This window comes from Podarcis melisellensis (genome assembly GCF_964234715.1).
Source record: "Podarcis melisellensis genome assembly, chromosome: 6".
NCBI classification, from domain to species: Eukaryota; Metazoa; Chordata; class Lepidosauria; order Squamata; family Lacertidae; genus Podarcis; species Podarcis melisellensis.
The window spans coordinates 40,857,325-40,876,874 of NC_138538.1; the positions used below are offsets into that span (position 1 = coordinate 40,857,325).

Sequence of the window (19,550 nt, forward strand, 5' to 3'; positions counted from 1 at the left end):
CCCCTTATCCAAAGATCCCAGGGCAGTGATATAAATCAATTTTGAAAGAAAGTATTTCGCTGCTGATTTGTGTGAATTTTTGCTTGCTTTCTGTTTGGTAAGACAGAAAACAGAGAGAGAAAAAACATGAAATTGAGGACAGAACATGTTTGGCTTTCTGGAGACATTTTTTATTATCCCTGAGCACAATCCTTGAATTCTGACTAGGCCGAAACAGAACTTTACTGTATTGATTAATGACATGCTAAATACACACTGGGGATGACACAGAAGTCAGGGGAAACTGCTCTAGGAGCTGATTTTCTTAACCACATTAAAAACAGTTTGTTGGTTTTGTTTTGCAAGCAGAAAGACCTCATAAGATAGCAGCTACTTGGAACTCTCTGTTTCTAACTGACTGAGCAATAACTGGATGTTCACAACTAGGGGTGCTTCCAGACAGGCTGCTCATTCAGAAAAATATATATGTTATCTCACACCTTCTAGTACAATTACTCTGTTACTTTACTCACTGAAAAAGAAAAGTACCGGTAATTGACAAGTGTTCTAGAAAGTATGGAGTAACAGCCACTATCCGGCAACATTCTAGAACCTCCATACAAACATATCAGCATGAATGCTCAATGAACACCTGGTCTAGAAGTTCCCTAGAGATGTCTAAAATGTATAGTGTGTACTTTGGATATGATTGGCTAGGAAGGTACCTGATGTGTTGCCCTATGCATGATCAGAATGTTACATGGCTTCTAATGCTTATGGGAAGCACATTTTTGACTTCCAAATGGTAGAAAAATATCTCTCAATAGCACAACTTTAGAACATGAAATAGAACAGGTTAAAAAAATGTGCCAGTCCATAAGAACGGAGAATCTAAATTGTAATAAACGCAAAGATCAAATTTATTTTTGCACATAAAGTCTTTGAAATGAAGACTTTTTTTGCTTTCAATTCAAGGCTAAGTACAAACTCATGATTTTGAATCAGGAAGAAGCCAATTAACATTCAAAAGATCAAAACAGGCTTTCTTCAAAATAGGGGATGAAGAATTGCTAAAATTGAACTTGGATTGGATTCCCTATTGAAAAAGAGCAATTTAAAAAAATGCTTTGTCTCTCTGGTCTCCCTCATTCCCCCAGCCCTACCCCCCCTCCCAAGCAACCCTTCAAAACAAATCACAGAATTATTTTTTTGGTGGATTCTTGGAGGAAACCACATTTGGCACACTAATTTAAAACTGCTTAAATTTCAAGGAAAAGGCTAGTCTCCTTGTCTAAACTCTTTGAAGTGGGTGGAGAGGATATATACAACTGGTAATAATATTTTGGTTTCTGTATCTCAGCAATGCCCTTACATCTGTACTTTATCACCCGCCCACCAACACAACTGCAAATACTTATTGTCTACATAATAATAGTCTTCAATGCCATTTTAGCAATTTCTGGGTGTTTCATGTCATCTCCATTGTGTAAAAGACAATGTAACCATCAGTCATCATTAGTGTTGGGTGTTAGCCACATTAATGTGATTGGGTTTGGGTTTTGCTCACTCTGTATTCCTTAAGTTGTCCCTGGACGGTTTCCGGGTACACTCTACTCCATTGCAGGCTGATTGCTGTGCTGTTTACAACTTTGAGTCTAATATCAGTGGGAGCGGCCTTAGGATCTAAGTTGCCAAGAATAAAGCAAAGGAGATATTAAGCATACACAGAAATTTGAAGAAAATCCCCATTTCGCTCCCTAGATGCTGCAGTGGTTTACCCAAAGAAAATCATGTAAACAGGAGGCTGCTCTTAAACATTGCTGCCATCATGTGGAGATATAAAGCAATTTCAAGTGCACATTTTTGACAAGCGTTTGCATGATGGCGGGATCCAATTTACTCTGGTGCCAGTTTCCTGTATTTCTCACATTTCTCTTTTCTGCCTACCTCACCAGTGCACTCACAATGCTACAGTGCCCTCATAGGTTTTCACAGTTCACCTGACAAACAGAAAACTGGCAACTCTAGAGATTTATACAAATGCCTTTTAAATTCAGAGGTGTTCGATTCACAACAAATCAAGTTCATGCTGTACCCATAAAATCATTTACAACTGAAAGTCCCCACAAGCAGTAGTAAGCAATTTCAGATGGAGAAATGCCCATTTAAGAGGAGAACATCTCACAGCACAGGCGAGCAGCAGGTCTTAAATTTCAGCTTCAGAACTGTCTCTTTGAGAGATATTTGCAGAATATTGATATGGGAAATATTTCCATAGGAACCGCTGAGGTAAATTTCTTTATCCAGCAGTTGTTAATGCAGAAACATTTTGTCCATAGCTTTAAAGAGATTTGGTGGCCTGACAGAGACATGTTTGACTCCAGGTGTTGTTGAGCTGCAACTCCCTTTACCCTTGACCATTAAAAGCACTGAGATGGGCCAATGCACTTCAATAACACACCTGGAAGGTACCATGTCAGGTACCAGTGGTTTAGACACTTGCTGCTTCTCTCGGCACTTCTGTTCAAACAGATTTTACTGATTTTTGAAACAATCCCAAACCCCACCCCGGCAAAACCTGTTTATAAGATAGAATAGTGAGAAAGTATACATGTCATGAGGGACACAGGTGGCGCTGTGGGTTAAAGCCTCAGCGCCTAGAACTTGCCGATCGAAAGGTCGGCGGTTCGAATCCCTGCTGCGGGGTGCGCTCCCGCTGCTCGGTCCCAGCGCCTGCCAACCTAGCAGTTCGAAAGCACCTCCGGGTGCAAGTAGATAAATAGGGACCGCTTACCAGCGGGAAGGTAAACGGCGTTTCCGTGTGCAGCTCTGGCTCGCCAGAGCAGCGATGTCACGCTGGCCATGTGACCCGGAAGTGTCTCCGGACAGCGCTGGCCCCTGGCCTCTTAAGTGAGATGAGCGCACAACCCCAGAGTCTGTCAAGACTGGCCCGTACGGGCAGGGGTACCTTTACCTTTACCTTTATACATGTCATGAACAACCAAGCTTGTTTCATATCACTCAGCGCCATAAAAACAAACAAACCCCACACAACCACTCTGCCCTAAGTAAAAGGCGGTATGTGATTAAAGAGGTTTCCAGGGAAGCATTTGGCCTATTGACTGCTTAGTCATCTACAGTTAGAATTTGAAAATGCCTGCATTTTACTACTCACAGGAGTTATAAAGTTCTTTACTTTATCTCATTGGTAAAATAGATTCTACTTGTTCAGTTACTGCAACCACTGTAGCTTCTTATTGTTCAAAATGCCAATGCAGTTTATTGCCTTGCTTGTTATTCATTTCCTTTTTTTAAAAAAGTGCTTTCCTCTTTAAACAGCAAGGAAGCTACCCCAGCAGGATGAGAGCTTCCTGGTAAGCAGGCTGGCTGGGCTACAGAGCAGATGGGAGGAAAAACCTGCTTATGTATTTTCCCATTCCCTGGGGACAGGATATGATGCTCAGGCCAATGAGGAGGGAAACAGCTGTTGCTGGAAAGTGTTTCCTGTGGCTGAACACCATGTGGTGGGGGACAGCTGATTTGCTCTTACTGCCCCTTCCTCCAGGGCTGGGTAGAGCACAGATAATAGCAAAAAGCGTAGATAACAAAAGACAAAACAAAATGAAAAAAGCCTACCAGGCAACTGAATGGATGCAAGTTTACATACAATATATGGGTAGTTTGAGAGCAGTACTTCAGTTTGCAGTGAACATAGGGCTGCCATATCTGGGAAATAGCGTCCAGGCAGAATTTACAAAAATCGGAAAGCCAGGTATATGGCAACCCATTCTTTTTGGTGGTGAATTTAAAAATATTAAAAATAGCCCCAAAACGTCAACTTTTTGGGGGAGATTTTGAAAAACAACAACTCAACAATTTTGCCCCCCCCCCCCGAGCTCAAGAACTTTTGTGCCCGGATTTTCACTTTTTGAAATATGACAACCCTAAGTGAACAGTTACATTTTAATTGGAAGAAAACCCAGACACCATGCTGTATTTCTTTCTGCAGACTACTAAGTTGAGGATGATGGCATTTCTTCATCTTCCCCCCTCCCTGCCCCCTTGTGAACTGCAGCCATGAAGGATATGCACAACTGAAAACATAATCAACAGCACCAGTTTACCCATTTTCTCACCTTCCCCACTGCAAATGGTTAATTAATTAACACAGCATTGATGTGTGAACTAGTTGTGATTTCTGGTGCAGCAAAATTTTGCTATAGAATGGATTTCCCACTCCCATTTACACACTGTGACCTTACATACAACCTGGAAGGAAGGGTTGCTCTACTTATTAATAGGAATAGAAGTGAATTCTGTGATCTTTCAAGCTGATAAACCTTTGATAAGCAAGCACTTTTTGAGAGGATGGTTACGCTGTCCTTGGTCCTGAAGTCATTCATAGTTGCATGCAACTGTTACTTAGCTTTATTTTGCAAAGCAAGAAAGGAGCGACCACAGTTCTTTTCTGCCACAGTCCTTTTCTCCCCATTGTATTGCAGCACTTTTTCTTTCTTATATCCCTCCTTTCCTACCTCATCTTCTCCTCTCCCCCACTTACTTCGCCTTTCTATTTCTTTGTTGTTGCAAGTTATTTTTTATGTTGTTAATCTGTATCTATACAAAATTACACAGAAAAAATCATTTTAAGAAGAGCACGTGGAAGTGTATGACACCAGTATTTGCCTTGCTTTGCTAGAGCCTTCTGAACACAATCCACAAGGTGATTTTGACCAAGAAGGCCTGTAAGAACCTAGAGCAGGCTTCCTCAACCTCGGCCCTCCAGATGTTTTGAGACTACAATTCCCATAATCCCTGACCACTGGTCCTGCTAGCTAGGGATCATGGGAGTTGTAGGCCAAAAACATCTGGAGGGCCACTTCCGGAGGCGGCGTGAAGGGTAATGGCTGCCCGTTCCTAACTGGGAAGGGGAGCTCCGTCCGAAAACGGGTCGTCCGCTACGGCGAAGCGGAGACCCACACCGGAAAACTGCAGGCGGCAGAAGCCTGCAGCCTTGGGACCCGGCGGGCGCCTGAAGCTGCTCCCGAAACGCTGAAGGGACCCCGTAAGGGGCTCCGGATCGTGGAGGAGGCAGCGGCGCTGAGGGTCGTTCTGCAATCGGCGGAGAGAAGCCGCGAAGCCGTTGCCAGTGAGCGCCGACCTTTCTTCCTGGATTTGGCTTTCAAAACACAACAACCCGTGAGTAATTGAGACTTTTAATCGATTGGAGACCAATTCGAGACCAAAGTGTTGTATTTGGCTGAAAGCGGAGGACGAAAAAGAAAAAGGAAGTCCGTCTTCCGCCGCCATTGAACTTGAACGCAAAGAGCTGGAGGAGTGAAGGCTGTGAGTAACCCTGTTTTTTATGATTGGATCTGGGCATTTATTGAGGTGTATTTAAGACAGAAAAGGAGTTTAAGCACTGGACTTACATGCTAGCTTGGACTTTGAAATCCCTTTCTGCTAAAGTTATAATTTTAAAGAGAGAAACCAGGGCTGGAACTGCCTGATAACAGTAACAATCAGCTTGCAGACCCAAGCAGTTGGATACAATAACTGGGAAAATCTGAGAGGTACGAACTTCGCTACTTTTTAACATCAACTGAAGCACCAGCAAGCACTGTTTTGAGACATTGTGACTATATATTACCAACTCTGCTAAAAACTAAATTTGGAAGGTTTTTGGACTTTAACTTTTACTTTTGAGTAATCCTTCCGAGAAGACATTTTAGGCTCCCCCTAGAGGTTTTTGGACTGAACGGCAGTGACTTTATTTTACTTTCTATTTCTTGGCCTGCTGGCTGAGTGCTGCACCTGGCTTGTCTCTTTCTCATGGGAACAGTCAGTTTGACCTTGACTATTAGATAAGTTTGGAATGAGTGGCGCAAAGAAAAAGGAGATTAAGGAGATTAAGGAAAAAGAACAAAGACCAAGAACGAGACAAACAACTTTAGCCTCAACTTTACAGCAACGTAGATCATCTGTGCCTATTTTACTCTCTGAAGAAGAAGCGGCCTCCTTGCCACAGGCAGGGGGAGGAGAGACAGAGGATTTGCAATTGGAGGATATGGCCTCAGGATCAGCTTCCTCTATTTTAGAAAAAATCTATGAAAAATTGGAATCTTTGGACAAGAGAGTGGAATCTTTGGACAAGAAGGCCGACGAGCAAACTGCGAAAATAGATCAGAACACAGAATGCCTAAATAGAATAACTGGGCAGGTGGCACAGAACACTCAATTGATTGCAAAATTGGAGGAGGCTTCAGGGGAAAATAGGAAATTGGTTGAAGACACGAGCCAAAGACTTGGACAGTTGGAAAAAGAAGTAAGACCACTCAACAAACAAGTGGGTGAACATCAGACCTATCTTTCGATGATTGAATTGAAGAATAGGGAGACTAATTTAAGGATAAGATCTGTATCTGAAGTAGAGGAAGACAAACTGGCTGAGTTCCTGACCAAAATAATCTCGGTGCAGTGGAAACTTGAGGAAAAAGACTTTAAAATTATATCAGCTTTCAGGCTGGGAAGATTGATAAGAAAAGACAAACCCAGAGACTGCTTGATAACACTGAGATCAAAGGAGGAAAGGGACAAGATCCTGGGCTTACATTACAAAAATCCACTGGACATTCTGGGTAAAAGAATTGAAATTTATAAGGATATTCCTAGACAGCTGTTGGACCTGAGATCTGAATACTCGGAACTAGCAAAACTACTGAGGAGCAACTCAATCATCTTTAGGTGGGACTTTCCTCAAGGACTATCATTTACTTTTAGAGGAAGGAAGATTAAAATCAGAACATTGGAAGACAGAGATAAATTTTTGAGCCAATACGGAGAAGACCTTCACAAAGGACTTGGATCACTGCCGGAGCCCGGAGCACCAAAGGAACCGGCACCCTTGGATGACAAAGTACCACCTCCTGAAAAATAACCAGATTTATACAGGATGTCTCTGCAACTTCTGAGCTGGAACATAAATGGCTGCAACATTCCCGAGAAAAGGAAGAAAATTTTCCACATATTAAAAAAGGAACAATTGGACATTATTTGCTTGCAAGAAACACATGTGACTAGGCTCCACAGAAAAATACTTGTAAATAAAAGACTTGGCCAGGAATTTATATCTTCGGATAGAGTAAAGAAGAGAGGAGTAGTGATATATGCAAAGGAGAGCCTTTCACCTAAATTATTATTTAAAGATGAACAAGGCAGAATCTTGGCAGTTGAAATACAGCACCAAGGAGAAAAAATTTTGTTATTAGGAATTTATGCACCAAATGAAGGGAAATCGGAATTTTACAAGAAGTTGCATGAGAGCATGCTGGAATATCTGGACTTTGACAACATCATTATGATGGGAGATATGAACGGAATTGTATCAACCAACATGGATAAGTCGCAAAGTCAAAAAGTTACCAAAGATGGCAGACTACCAAAGACCTTTTTTGAAATGACAGACAATATGGACTGGATTGACATTTGGAGAACGAGGAACCCCTTGGAAAAGGAAGGAACATTCTTCTCTGAAGCCCATCTGACCTGGACAAGAATTGACCAAATATGGATTTCTAGATGTCTGGCACCTAAGGTCAGAAAAGTGGAAATCTGCCCAAAGACCTGCTCCGACCATAACGCTTTGAGAATGGACCTGACACTAATACCATCCGGCTCCTTTCGATGGAAGATGAATGACAATCTATTTAGAGATCAGGAGATTATTAAGAAGGCCCAAAAAGTTTTGAAGGATTATTTTGAAATAAATTTGAACACAACGGTGGAAAAAAGAACAATTTGGGACGCGAGTAAAGCCGTGATGAGAGGGTTCTTAATACAACAGAATGCTATTAAGAAAAGGAAACAAAATGAAAAGAAAGATAAGATCTTGGAAAAAATAAAAGAGCTAGAAAAGAAGCTAAGAGGAAACCCGAAGTCGCAGCCGACTCTGAGAGAAATTAAACTCCACCAGGCACAATATGCTAGATTGATCAATCAGGAAATAGAATGGAAGATTAAGTCAATGAAACAAAAAACGTTTGAATCGGCTAATAAATGTGGGAAACTGCTGGCCTGGCAGTTGAAGAAGAGACAAAAGCTGAACACAGTTACAAATCTGGAAATTGAAGGAAAAAACATACAGAACCCTGTGGAAATCAGGAAATCCTTTCAGAAATATTTCAAGAAACTATATACTCAAGGGCCGCAAAATGAGGTTGAGATTGAACAATTTTTGGAAAAGAACAGTCTTAAAAAACTCACACAAGAAAATAGATTACTCCTGAACAGTCAAATAACACGACAAGAAATTGAACATGCCATTCAGAATACGAAGCTGGGCAAATCTCCAGGACCAGATGGTCTTACCTCCAAGTATTATAAGATAATGAGTGACTATTTGATTCAACCCTTAATGGAGGTCAGCAATGAAATTTTGGAGGGAAAGAAGGCGCCGGAATCGTGGAAGGAAGCTTTTATCACGCTGATACCAAAATCAGAAACTGAAAAGACACAACTTAAGAACTATCGCCCCATCTCCCTTTTAAATGTGGATTATAAAATATTTGCTGATGTTTTGGCAGGAAGACTTAAAAAAGTTTTGAATGAAGTAATTCACAAGGACCAGGCTGGCTTTCTCCCAGGTAGACATATGTTTGCAAACACAAGGAACATTATTGACATTTTGGAACTTTTGCAAACAGACATAAACACTAGAGCAGTGCTGATATTCATAGACGCGGAGAAGGCCTTTGACAACATTTCTTGGAAATTCATGAAGGGAAACTTAAAAGAAATGGGAGTGGGGCGGGGCTTCGAAAATGGGATTGATGCGATATATTCAGAACAAAAAGCTAATCTGATAGTTAATAATGTGGTAACGGAAGAATTCAAAATTGAAAAAGGAACACGACAAGGCTGCCCGATTTCCCCTCTGTTATTTATCTCAGTTCTGGAGGTGCTCTTGAATATGATTAGAGGTGACGGGGATTCAGGGATTGGTGAAGGGGATTCAGGTCGGAGCGAAACAATATAAACTGAAAGCTTTCGCAGATGACCTAGTTTTGACATTGCAGGAGCCAGAATCTAGCACGAAAAGAGTTTTACAACTGATACATGACTTTGGTCAGGTTGCAGGATTTAAGCTAAATAAACAAAAAACGAAGGTGTTAGGAAAAAATATGACAGAAATAGAGTCAGAACGGTTTCAGAGAGAAACAGAATTATCACTGGTGAAAAGGGTAAAATACCTAGGGGTTAATATAACAACCAAAAATCTGAGTCTATTCAAAGATAATTATGAAAAATGTTGGTCTGAAATTAAGAGAGACTTGGAAAGCTGGGCAAAGCTGAAGCTTTCTTTGTTAGGCCGAATTGCTGCAATTAAGATGAATGTGCTGCCAAAGATGTTGTTTTTGTTTCAAACATTGCAAATTGTGGACAAAACGGAGTGTTTCCGGAAGTGGCAGAGAGATATTTCCAAATTTGTCTGGCAGGGCAAAAAGCCCAGAATCAAGTTTAAGATATTAACAGATGCAAAGGAAAGAGGGGGCTTTGCCCTGCCAGACTTAAGGTTGTACTATGAAGCCGCAGCTTTCTGCTGGCTAAAAGATTGGCTACTTCTTGAGGACACTGATGTTTTAGACCTGGAAGGTTATAACAATGCGTTTGGTTGGCATGCATATTTATGGTATGATAAAGTTAAGATCAACAAGGCCTTTAAGAACCATATTGTCAGGAAAGCAGTGTTTAATGTCTGGACAAAATATAAAGACTTATTGGAAAATAAAACACCAAGGTGGCTTTCACCTTTGGAAGCTAAGGCCCGAAAAGGAACCAATATGGAAGCCTATTGGCCAAAATATTGGGAATTGCTAGAAAAGGACGGAGACAATTGGAAATTGCAGAGTATGGAGAAAATGAAGGATAAAGTGCGAGACTGGTTACACTACGCTCAGATTAAGGAAGTTTTTAAAAGTGACAAAAAGTTAGGATTCCAGGTGGAGAAATCGAAGTTGGAAACAGAGCTGCTAGAACCTAAGACTAAGGTACTTTCAAGAATGTATAACTTGCTGTTGAAATGGAATACACAAGACGAAATGGTTAAGTCGGCTATGATAAAATGGGCACAGGACATTGGGCATAACATTATGTTTGAGGACTGGGAAAGGTTGTGGACCACTGGGTTGAATTTTACTGCATGTAATGCTTTGAAAGAAAATGTAATGAAAATGATATACAGATGGTACATGACCCCAGTTAAACTTGCCAAAATATACCATTCGTCAGATAACAAATGCTGGAAATGTAAGGAAAATGAAGGAACATTTTACCACCTCTGGTGGACCTGCCCTAAGGTGAAGGCCTTCTGGGAAATGATATATAATGAGCTGAAAAAGGTATTTAAGTATACCTTCACTAAGAAACCAGAGGCCTTACTCCTGGGCATTGTCGACCAGAAGGTGTTAAAGAAAGACAGAACATTTTTCATGTATGCGACAACAGCAGCAAGGATATTACTCGCCAAGAACTGGAAAACTCAAGATCTACCCACACTGGAAGAATGGCAGATGCAACTGATGGACTATACGCAGCTGGCGGAGATGACCGGCAGAATCCGAGACCTGGGAGAAGAAAGGATGGAAGAGGACTGGAAGAAATTTAAGACTTATTTACAAAAATATTGTGATTTAATGGAATGTTAAGAAAGATGCTTGGTTATAAACAATTGGCCATCACTAAAATAGATCAGGAAATGATGACAAGAGAGATTAAGAGAAACAAAGTTGAAGGACAATCATTTTAATGTATTTTATTGGTATACAAGTTGGAAACAAGATGATAATTTGCTTGACAAAAATTTATTAATGACGTAAATGGGAGCGGGAGGCGTGAGGAAGTTCAAAGATGACAGGAAACTTTGTTAAAGCAAAATAATACTGTTTATTATTAATGTACTTTTTTCTTTAAAAATCTTAATAAATATTTATAAAAAAAAACAAAAACATCTGGAGGGCCAAGGTTGAGGAAGCCTTACCTAGAGTAAAGATGCTAACAAGATTGTGGCATGACACAGTAAAGAGGCAATCCCTAAAATCAACTGAGATTTCTTCATAAACCAGGTTTGTACATATTGACTTGACAAGCAGGGCATTCTAGATTGATCCCTCTCTCTTTACACCCTGGTAGAACATAGTAGAATATACCTGACCTCCCTAGATACTCACCCAATTTTCAGGAGGCATTTGAACACCCTTTAACTTGGGTTGCCATTTAAAAAACAACCACTTCCTTCTGATTTTGATCACTAGATATCTACTTCTAAACTTTGTAACCTGACAGAGCTCTTGGCATGTGTTACACTTCTAATTCAAATAGAACAATATATTTTTGAGAGTTGGCTTATTCAGCAATTCTTGAAGATGATTGCTGGAGAACCACAATGACCAAAACAAACATCACATCTAGATTTAACTTCAATGCCTGGCAATCAATTTTGTGCCTTGTAGACCTATCTGGCAGCTGCTGAAGGGCATAATTCACTTGGTGACTACTGATTTTGTTTCGGGATATGATTTCAGAACAGGGGGAGAGGATCTGTGGCCCTCCAGATGTTGTTGGCCTCCAATTCCCATCAGCCCCAGCCAGCCAGCATACGACCCATGTTGAAGGATTCAAGTTGTAGTCCAGCAACATTCTGAAGACCATATGTTCTCCACCTCTGCCACAGAACATAGCAGCAGAGGATATGATTCATGTGTCACTTCTGAATTTTGTTATGGAATAATAAAAGGGGATTATAGTTTTGAGGACTCAGGTGAATTTCTTATGTTCCTGAGAACATTGGGAATAATTCCAGCATGAAACGTTCTTTAAGAATCATAAACTGTGGGAGCTAAAATCAGGCAGAGAACACCAGGCTGATGATCCAAGCACTGGAACACTGAGCTCACTGCATAGTTATATCCTAGAGACTCAGCATGTCTGGGACTGTCGTACAGATAAACAGACACCTGTTTCCAAGCTGACTTTAGAAATGATGCTGGCCATTGACCAAGACTCCCGTGTAGGTTTGTTTGTGAATAAAACCGCTACCATATGGTGTGTTAACAGTCCCTATTCCCTCCACCAACAGCATGACTGCAAGGTACGAATGTTCAGAAGTCTTAGAATCATTTAAGTCTACATGTTCGATGCTTCCTCCTCCCTTTTAAAACACAGCAAAAGAATGAACCTCCTGTGAAGCAATAAAAATATGAAGTGAATAGGAGTAAAAGTTATGGAAGATGGATGCCTTTTAAAGGGGGAATGAAGCACTTCTACATTCCAGTGATTGTAATGGAAAAGGTTTAAGCCTATGCTTAACTCTCCTGATGAAATCAGTGTAAAAGTGAATACAGATTTGAGCCCAAGTACCCACAATTTACATCCAACATTCTCTGTATTTATCCATGTAACTTTTTATTTATACCCCCATTCATATGAATGTTATTTATCTACTTACTTACCTTTGTTAGGCAGACAATGAAGCTGGTGACTACAGCTGGTTCATATAACCTCTCCGAGTCTGTTCTAGACCCGTAAGATGGACTAATATCTTTTTCTAAGCTCAAAATGCTGAGGCAGCCTAGTATCTATATTGTCTGCTGCTGCTCTGCCTCTGATATAGTGTGTTATTCATGGTTGGCATGTTTTGTTCATTTTCATGTGTGCTGTTAGCTTGCCTTGAATATTCTACGAATGCTTTAAATAAAAAAGATATGTGTGTTTTAAATAAATATGAGATGGAAATATAAATCTTCAAGAAAAATGAGTTAATTTGAAGTTCATGGGCATGCAAGCTAAATGGTCTGTTGGGGCACTCCAGAGACCTCTGAAGTTTCTACATGAGTGTTTCATTCTCCAGAGTGCCTGGCACTGGAATTCAATGCCTCCTGTTAACAGAGCCAATCACATTTAAGATCTTGGAATGCAAGACCGCCAGTGGTGGAGTCTTTTTTGGTACCCCAAACTCTTTACATCTATGAGAATACTCACAATCTTCCCCCGAGTAGCCAATGACGGTCTCAGGTTCCATAGCAACCCCATAGTCGTTTTTGGCCTGCACTTTGATCTCGTAGGGTGTATAGATGGGCGTCTGTGTGACAGTGAACTGGTTGGTGTCACCCTTTACCGTCCTGTTGTTCCAACTCTCCCGGGTGTCTCTTCTTCTCCATTTCACAATGTACTTGAGGTTGGGGCCGTAAACTTGGGTTGCATTTAGTGGCTTAAAGGATACACAAAAATTAAGAAATCCATTATTACTTTTGTTAATTTTGAACACCAGCTGCTATCCCTGCCACCTGAACAGTGTTTCTGTGACTCCAGAGGATACAGAATCATAGATGGATCTAAAAACAAACAGGACTAACAAGCCCATGGTGTCATAAGCTTTCATATGCTAGAATCTACTCCTCTTAGCCTTTATGGACTCTAGCCCACAAAAGCTTATACCCAAATATGCAGCTTGAGTATTTACTGTGTCACAGGACACTCTGTTTTCACTGCAGCTGACTATTCTGTGAACTGCCCTGAGACCCCTGGGTATAGGGGGGTATATAAATTCTAATTCTAATTCTAATTCTAATAATAATAATAATAATAATAATAATAATATCACTTTAGAGATAACAAATGCAAAAGGCATCCAGGTAACTGCACAGTTTCCAATTACATGAATTGCACCAGCAACAAGTATACACATTGGAGAGTTATTCTCTTGGACTTGCTGCAGGAATATTTGGACTGTTTGGCTTTGAGATATTGGATTGTGCATGCCATTATTATTTTGGCATTGTAAATATCATTTAAGTATTAGAAGGTGTTGAAATTTTTTTGTACATTACTGTCAATGAATTTTTGTAAACCACATGCAGAGTTATTTAGCTTGTGATAAAATTTATTGCAGCAAAGGCCATGGAATGCAAACCTTGTATGCAAGAAAAGAATGTGCTATAAACAACAGCTCCCATGTTAACTCACCGTCCAGGATATCACCATGTTATTTTTGGCTGTTCCTGCTCCTTTAACTCCTGTGGGGTTAATTTCTGGACCTGAAATAAATTAAAACATGAAATTTGTTTTAAAGCATTGAATGCTACAACACAGCTACCGCAAGCTTTTCTACACCATGCAATATTGCTAAAGGAATAATCTCTTTTTTTTTCCACATAGGAAGGCTAGAACACAAAGGGGAGACCCACATAAAGCCTCTGCCAAAAGGAAAGACCTATGCAATTGCTATGGTACCACAAAAGCTATTTGCAAAGCAAACTTTTAAAGTTACTATGACACTGGTGATGTCAGTTGTTTAAAAAGCACTTGAAACAAAGATGGGGAAACTATGAAGGGACATTAACCCCCTCAAAAAAGTCAATCCGGAGCAGCGGCTGATGCTGGTAAGGCTAGAGAGAAAGTGGTTATGGTGTACAGCACTACAGAGAATTCCCTCTATGTGTGCTACCCTTTCTCTCTCTCTCCTTCTGTGTTCCTTCTGTTCCTTCTGGCCTGAACTAATCAGCTGCAGAGGCTGCCTGGAATTTGGTCAAGGGCTGCTTATGGCCCATGAGGTCATGTTTCCCACCACATATTTAAACAAAGGGTTATGAGTAAATTAAGATGCACAAGAGCCTGGTCCTTACAACAGAAACATGCCTTCTTTGATGTTTTGTACCAAAAAAATCCAGCCCATCACTTCCCTAATTTGAGAAAAGTATTTATTTGTGAGGTTCCCCTTGCATTCCATGCACATCTACAGTCCAAAATCTTAAACTTAAAATTCCAAGCCATTACATATCTGTTAGGACAAAAGCCCATTAGCCTAAAGATACTTGGTCGACTCAGAAAAAGCTCAGGGCTGCTTTGTACATTACACCAGGGATGGGAATTCTGTGGCCCTCCAGATATTGTTGGACTTGACTCACACCCTCCCTAACTATTGGTGATGCTGGCTAGGGCTGATGGAGGTTGCAGCTTAGCAGCATCTGAATGGCTGCAGATTCCCTATCTCTGCATGACATGGATAAGATGCACCAAAAATGTTTTTATGTGCAGACATTAAATGTAATGTAATGGGACAACATGACAAAGAGGTGCATGCATATATTTCACAGGAACACTTTCCAGGGAACTGAGACTGGCCACTACTGCTTCAAGAGCACACATGGTGACAAATATGGGCTAGCTAAAAAGGTAATGCGTGACACAATCCACATTCTTAGTGTCTCTCTCTTTTATATGTCCTTGTTCCTGCGTACATTACAATTGCATAATTTTATGTAAGTGTTCTTTTCCTTTCAAATATACCCACCCACTCAAGTCAAATAGCACTTACGTGCCCCATTCGTATGGTATCGCTCAGAAGGCAAGCTGGGGTAACTGCTTCCTACTTCGTTCACAGCTATTACTCGGAACTGATAGTTGACATAGGGTGCAAGGCGCAGGATGGCAGAGTTCACGCTTCCTGGGTAACGGGAATGGTTGTGCCAACTTCCAGGTTGGAATCTATCCTCTTCAAATTCCACAATGTAATCTAGAAGAGCAGAGTGTGAAGGCTTGCTAAAGTTGCAACTTAATTATCGGCCAGCTGACTTTTAGAAAGGAAACCAAACCAAAGCAAAGCAGCAACACTGTTCACCTGTAGGGTTTCAAAGCAGAGTAACAAGTGCTGACCTGTGATAGGGCTGTTGTTGTCGTCGCCAGGAATCCACGTCAACCGCACACTCCTTTCAGCGAGGTCAGTTAGTTCAAGATCACGAGGACGTTCAGGACGTGCTACAGGCAAAAGAATGCATGTAAGGTGCAGGTGTCCCTCATGGGCTAGTCCACTCAAAATATCTTTGGGTATCATGACCACTGACTCTGGGACCTTGCAGCACGAAGCAGAGAGAACTCTACTAAGGCCATTTCCTCAGAGGAAGAATAGCCAGTATTGCATTTGGGGACCTCTTGGACACAGAACACAGCCCTGCCTCCATTGATGGACTCAGATTAGGAATCAGCCTTGCAGAAGGCTACAAGATCAGTGAAGGCCCTTTAACAACTCAGCCAGCTCCTCTACACAGGTGGAACCAACCATGCAATAGGTCTTACCAGCCTTCAGTTGGCTTCTGGCCTCTGCTGGGACATCTTCACAAAGCTACCTTGGTAGGAGAGCACTTCAGACAACAGGGCTCACTTAGAACTATCCAAGGTTCTGTTTTCCTCTGCCCTCTTCATAAGAGGGCCCTAACAGTTAATCCACATTCTTTGCAAAGACAGAGCTTTACAAAGATGGAACATAAATACAATGAAGGGCAAAGGTCACCTTGCAAAAATAAAAAGGAGGGTAAGAAACACCTCCCATCACTTTTAGCATCAGCCCCCAAAATTCATCCATGCAGACTAATTAAAATATTCTTCCTTTGCGGTAGGGGGCAACCATCAACAACAATTTGTGCAATAGAAATCAAGATCCCCTACCCCAATGAGGTCCAATTATCAGGGATATTTATCATGAGGTTTGGGCCAGCCAAAGTTATCCAACTTTCAGAGGCACTTAAATTTCATACCAAAGTCATTGCAATGGTCAAGCAACAGTGTAAGAGAATGTAAAAATTAATAATCAAAGTGGTAAATGGATCAGTAGTGATTACCTTTGGGTAGGGTCATACGGTTAACAGAAGAAGGAGCTGCAAAAATAGATATTAGCTATTTAGATAGTTAGTTCAATTCTTAAGCACAACTTGTTGCAGGGATACAATGTGCAGTGGTTGTGCCAGGTTTCAAGAAGCCCTGGGCAAGATGACTTCCAGACCCTCCTCCACCACTGAAACACTTTGTCTTCCTCTACCAGGCGGCTCTAGTTGCTTCCCATCTTCTAAATGGTGAGAAGGGAATAGACAGAACCCTAGTTATCTCTTTTGCTTGGAGGAGGGGAAAGAAAGGAACCTGTCTGTTACCTTCCTACAACCAGGAAAGTTTAAAAGGGGGTGAAAGAATGGATATCCTCCCACAAATACAAAAATAAAAAGTAAAAAGGACTCATCCTCCCCATCCCTTAACAAGCAGCAGGAAAGCAAATTAAGTTCCTTTTCCTAGTCCTTTTTCAAAACCTTTTTATAGAGGTTGATGGACGCTTTGGCTCCAACATACCTGACAATCTCTAAAATAACATTTTGGAAAAAAGTTTGCTTAGTGGCGGCACTTCCTCCCTCTTGGTGGTGGAAGCAGTCAACACGTAAAAAACACACACACAAAACAAAACAGCAGAGCAAACAAGCTGCTGCATTCAGAGCAAAGCTCTGGATAGTTTTATCTTTCTTTTTAATTTCTCAGAGTGTTTATGGAGCCCACATGGAAACCAGAGGCACCTGGGTGGGTTCAAATGTCTAGAGCATTGCTCCAAAAGCAACTGTGCACCAAACCCTGCTGTAAGGGTTTCAAAAAAGAAGAGTCAGGGACTACCATGGTGGTGCCCTTTGGGAGCACATGGCACTTACCTTACCCTAAATCAGGCCATTGCTCAGTTATGTGTGCACTGACTCACAGTGGCTCTCCAGGGTTTCTGCCAAGAGTCACTCCCTGGAGATGCCAGGGACTGAACCTGGAAGCTTCTGCATGCAAAGCAGATGCTCTACCATTGAGCTACAGTCCCTCCTCTTGCAGTTGTGTCCCATGGTCCAGCCCTATCAGCACCACTCACCACAAGGACCAGAGTACTGTACCAGTCTTCACTGAATTTTCTTGGGAAACAGGCTCTACTATGCACCTAAATGTATTCCAGTTACCATCAGTGTTTCCCTAACTAGCTCACAGACAAGACCGAAACACAAAAGATGCAGAGTTGTTCAAAATGTTTGCTTAGGTGTCAGGGACTTCAACGTCTGGACAAAACTCAAGTGTACTTCATTGACTTCAGATTAACCAAAGTCCTGTGGGCCCTGCCTGGTCACTTGCAACAAGGAATGGAAGGATCTGTCCATTTCATTTCTCTCAATTTCTCATCTTTCCAATTTTAAATTCAGTTTCCCCTCATTTCTGCAGCATTTTGTGACTTTTTTTTTAATCCTCATGAAAATTAGCTACAGTTAGCAAGGTGCCCTGGTTAATCTTCAGATATCTGCTCAGAAAGACCACTGAAAACTTTTTGGGTAAGCTTTTACTTTAAAGACAATACAGGGTGTTAGAAATTGTTAAGAATAACATTCCAAATTCAAAGGAATTTGTTATATGTTTCATGACCATTGCACATGGTACCCTGTATGTGTTACTCTACAACACAGGAGAACAGGTATTAAAATCTGTCAAAATAAGCTGTCAGTCCCCCCATGGACCTCGTCTCAAGCTCTGTAAACTTAAAAGGAATATCAAGTTACCCAGAACAGTGAGATGGGCTCTGGCAGTGTCTCGATCTAATTCAGTGCTGGCAACACAGGTGTAATATCCTTGATCTTTTTCAGCCACTCCATATATCGTCAGGCCATCTTCTTCTTTCTTCATCCTTTCACAAAAGGAAAACATCAGAAATAAATCTACACACAGTAAGAATAATCTGACCCCGCAGCTTGTTTCAAGCAAAGGCAGGACCAGCTGTAACAGCTATCTTGTGTATGTTTATTCATTTTTATTTTATTTAGTATACTTTTATGCTGCCCTGCATCTTATAATCTAAGGGCAGGTTACAAACAAAATGTAAACATAAGAGATAAAATATAAAATGATCTAGTACAACAATGTTATGTTCTGTAACATGGCAGTGTAAGAAAACAGTCTCTGACCTCTGGTGACAAAATCTTTGGCTGCAATTGAAACCCCCTTTGCAATGCCCCTCCATGTAACTGGGTAAAGGTGTCTGTCCACTGGCGCAGAACTCTCAATGCACCCACTGAACATGCAGGAGATGTACAGACAGTGGGATCCTCAACAGTGGTAGCCTTCAGAAAGCTCCAAAATATGGTGCTTTGGGGTAGGCTGAGCTAGCCCTGGATCTGCTAGATCTCAAGCTGGCCCTCCTGCTATAATTTACCAGCACTGGGCCATATCCAGGCCGGTTCCAGGCTGACACAACAATTTCCATGCACCTCTACCTTCCAACCTGGCCAGTATGAGCAACCAGGCTAGAGATACAGCAGCAGCTCCACCTCTCTATCACACCCTGCTGCTGCTGTCGTCTAGACTTTAGATTCTCCTGCCAAGCTTTTAATTTCCAGTAAGAGGTAAGAAACACACCCACTGTTATTTTCACACAGTCTGCTACTTCTGTTGTATGTCAGAGTAAGCAATATTAACTGCTGCATAGAGACACCACCCCCAGGAACAATATGGGAACAATTGGCCATTCCAAGTTTATTTATACTGTAAGACACTAATTAACAAATTACATGGAAATAATATTATTCATTATGGTAGAAGAGTGATTCTGGCTGGCTTTGGCAACGCAGCTACCTTATATAAAGTCAGACTATTTGTGCATCTACGGATGGGGGAACCTTTGGCCCTGCGGATGTTGTTGGATTCCAACTCCCATCAGCCCTAAGCAGCTTGGCCAATGATCA

The 19,550-nt window shown here is 41.3% G+C and overlaps 1 protein-coding gene across 22 annotated transcripts in view; it reads right to left on the reverse strand.

Moving 5' to 3' along the window:
- The window catches only part of NFASC (neurofascin), a 176,875-nt gene that overhangs the window by 48,511 nt on the left and 108,814 nt on the right, over positions 1-19,550 (reverse strand). For 18 of the 22 annotated variants that reach the window (XR_014169570.1, XM_081916289.1, XM_081916293.1 and 15 more), the window contains 7 exons: positions 18,372-18,496; positions 16,650-16,685; positions 15,688-15,789; positions 15,350-15,547; positions 13,999-14,069; positions 13,015-13,243; positions 1,547-1,662 (listed from right to left, as the gene is read on the reverse strand). Coding sequence is in view for 21 of the 22 variants with exons in the window: in XM_081916289.1 (XP_081772415.1) it covers positions 1,547-1,662; positions 13,015-13,243; positions 13,999-14,069; positions 15,350-15,547; positions 15,688-15,789; positions 16,650-16,685; positions 18,372-18,496 (877 nt within the window). In the remaining variant the exon portion in view is untranslated. The remainder of the gene's footprint in view (positions 1-1,546; positions 1,663-13,014; positions 13,244-13,998; positions 14,070-15,349; positions 15,548-15,687; positions 15,790-16,649; positions 16,686-18,371; positions 18,497-19,550) is intronic. The other 4 variants (XM_081916285.1, XM_081916284.1, XM_081916297.1 and 1 more) reach the window with 2 other exon arrangements.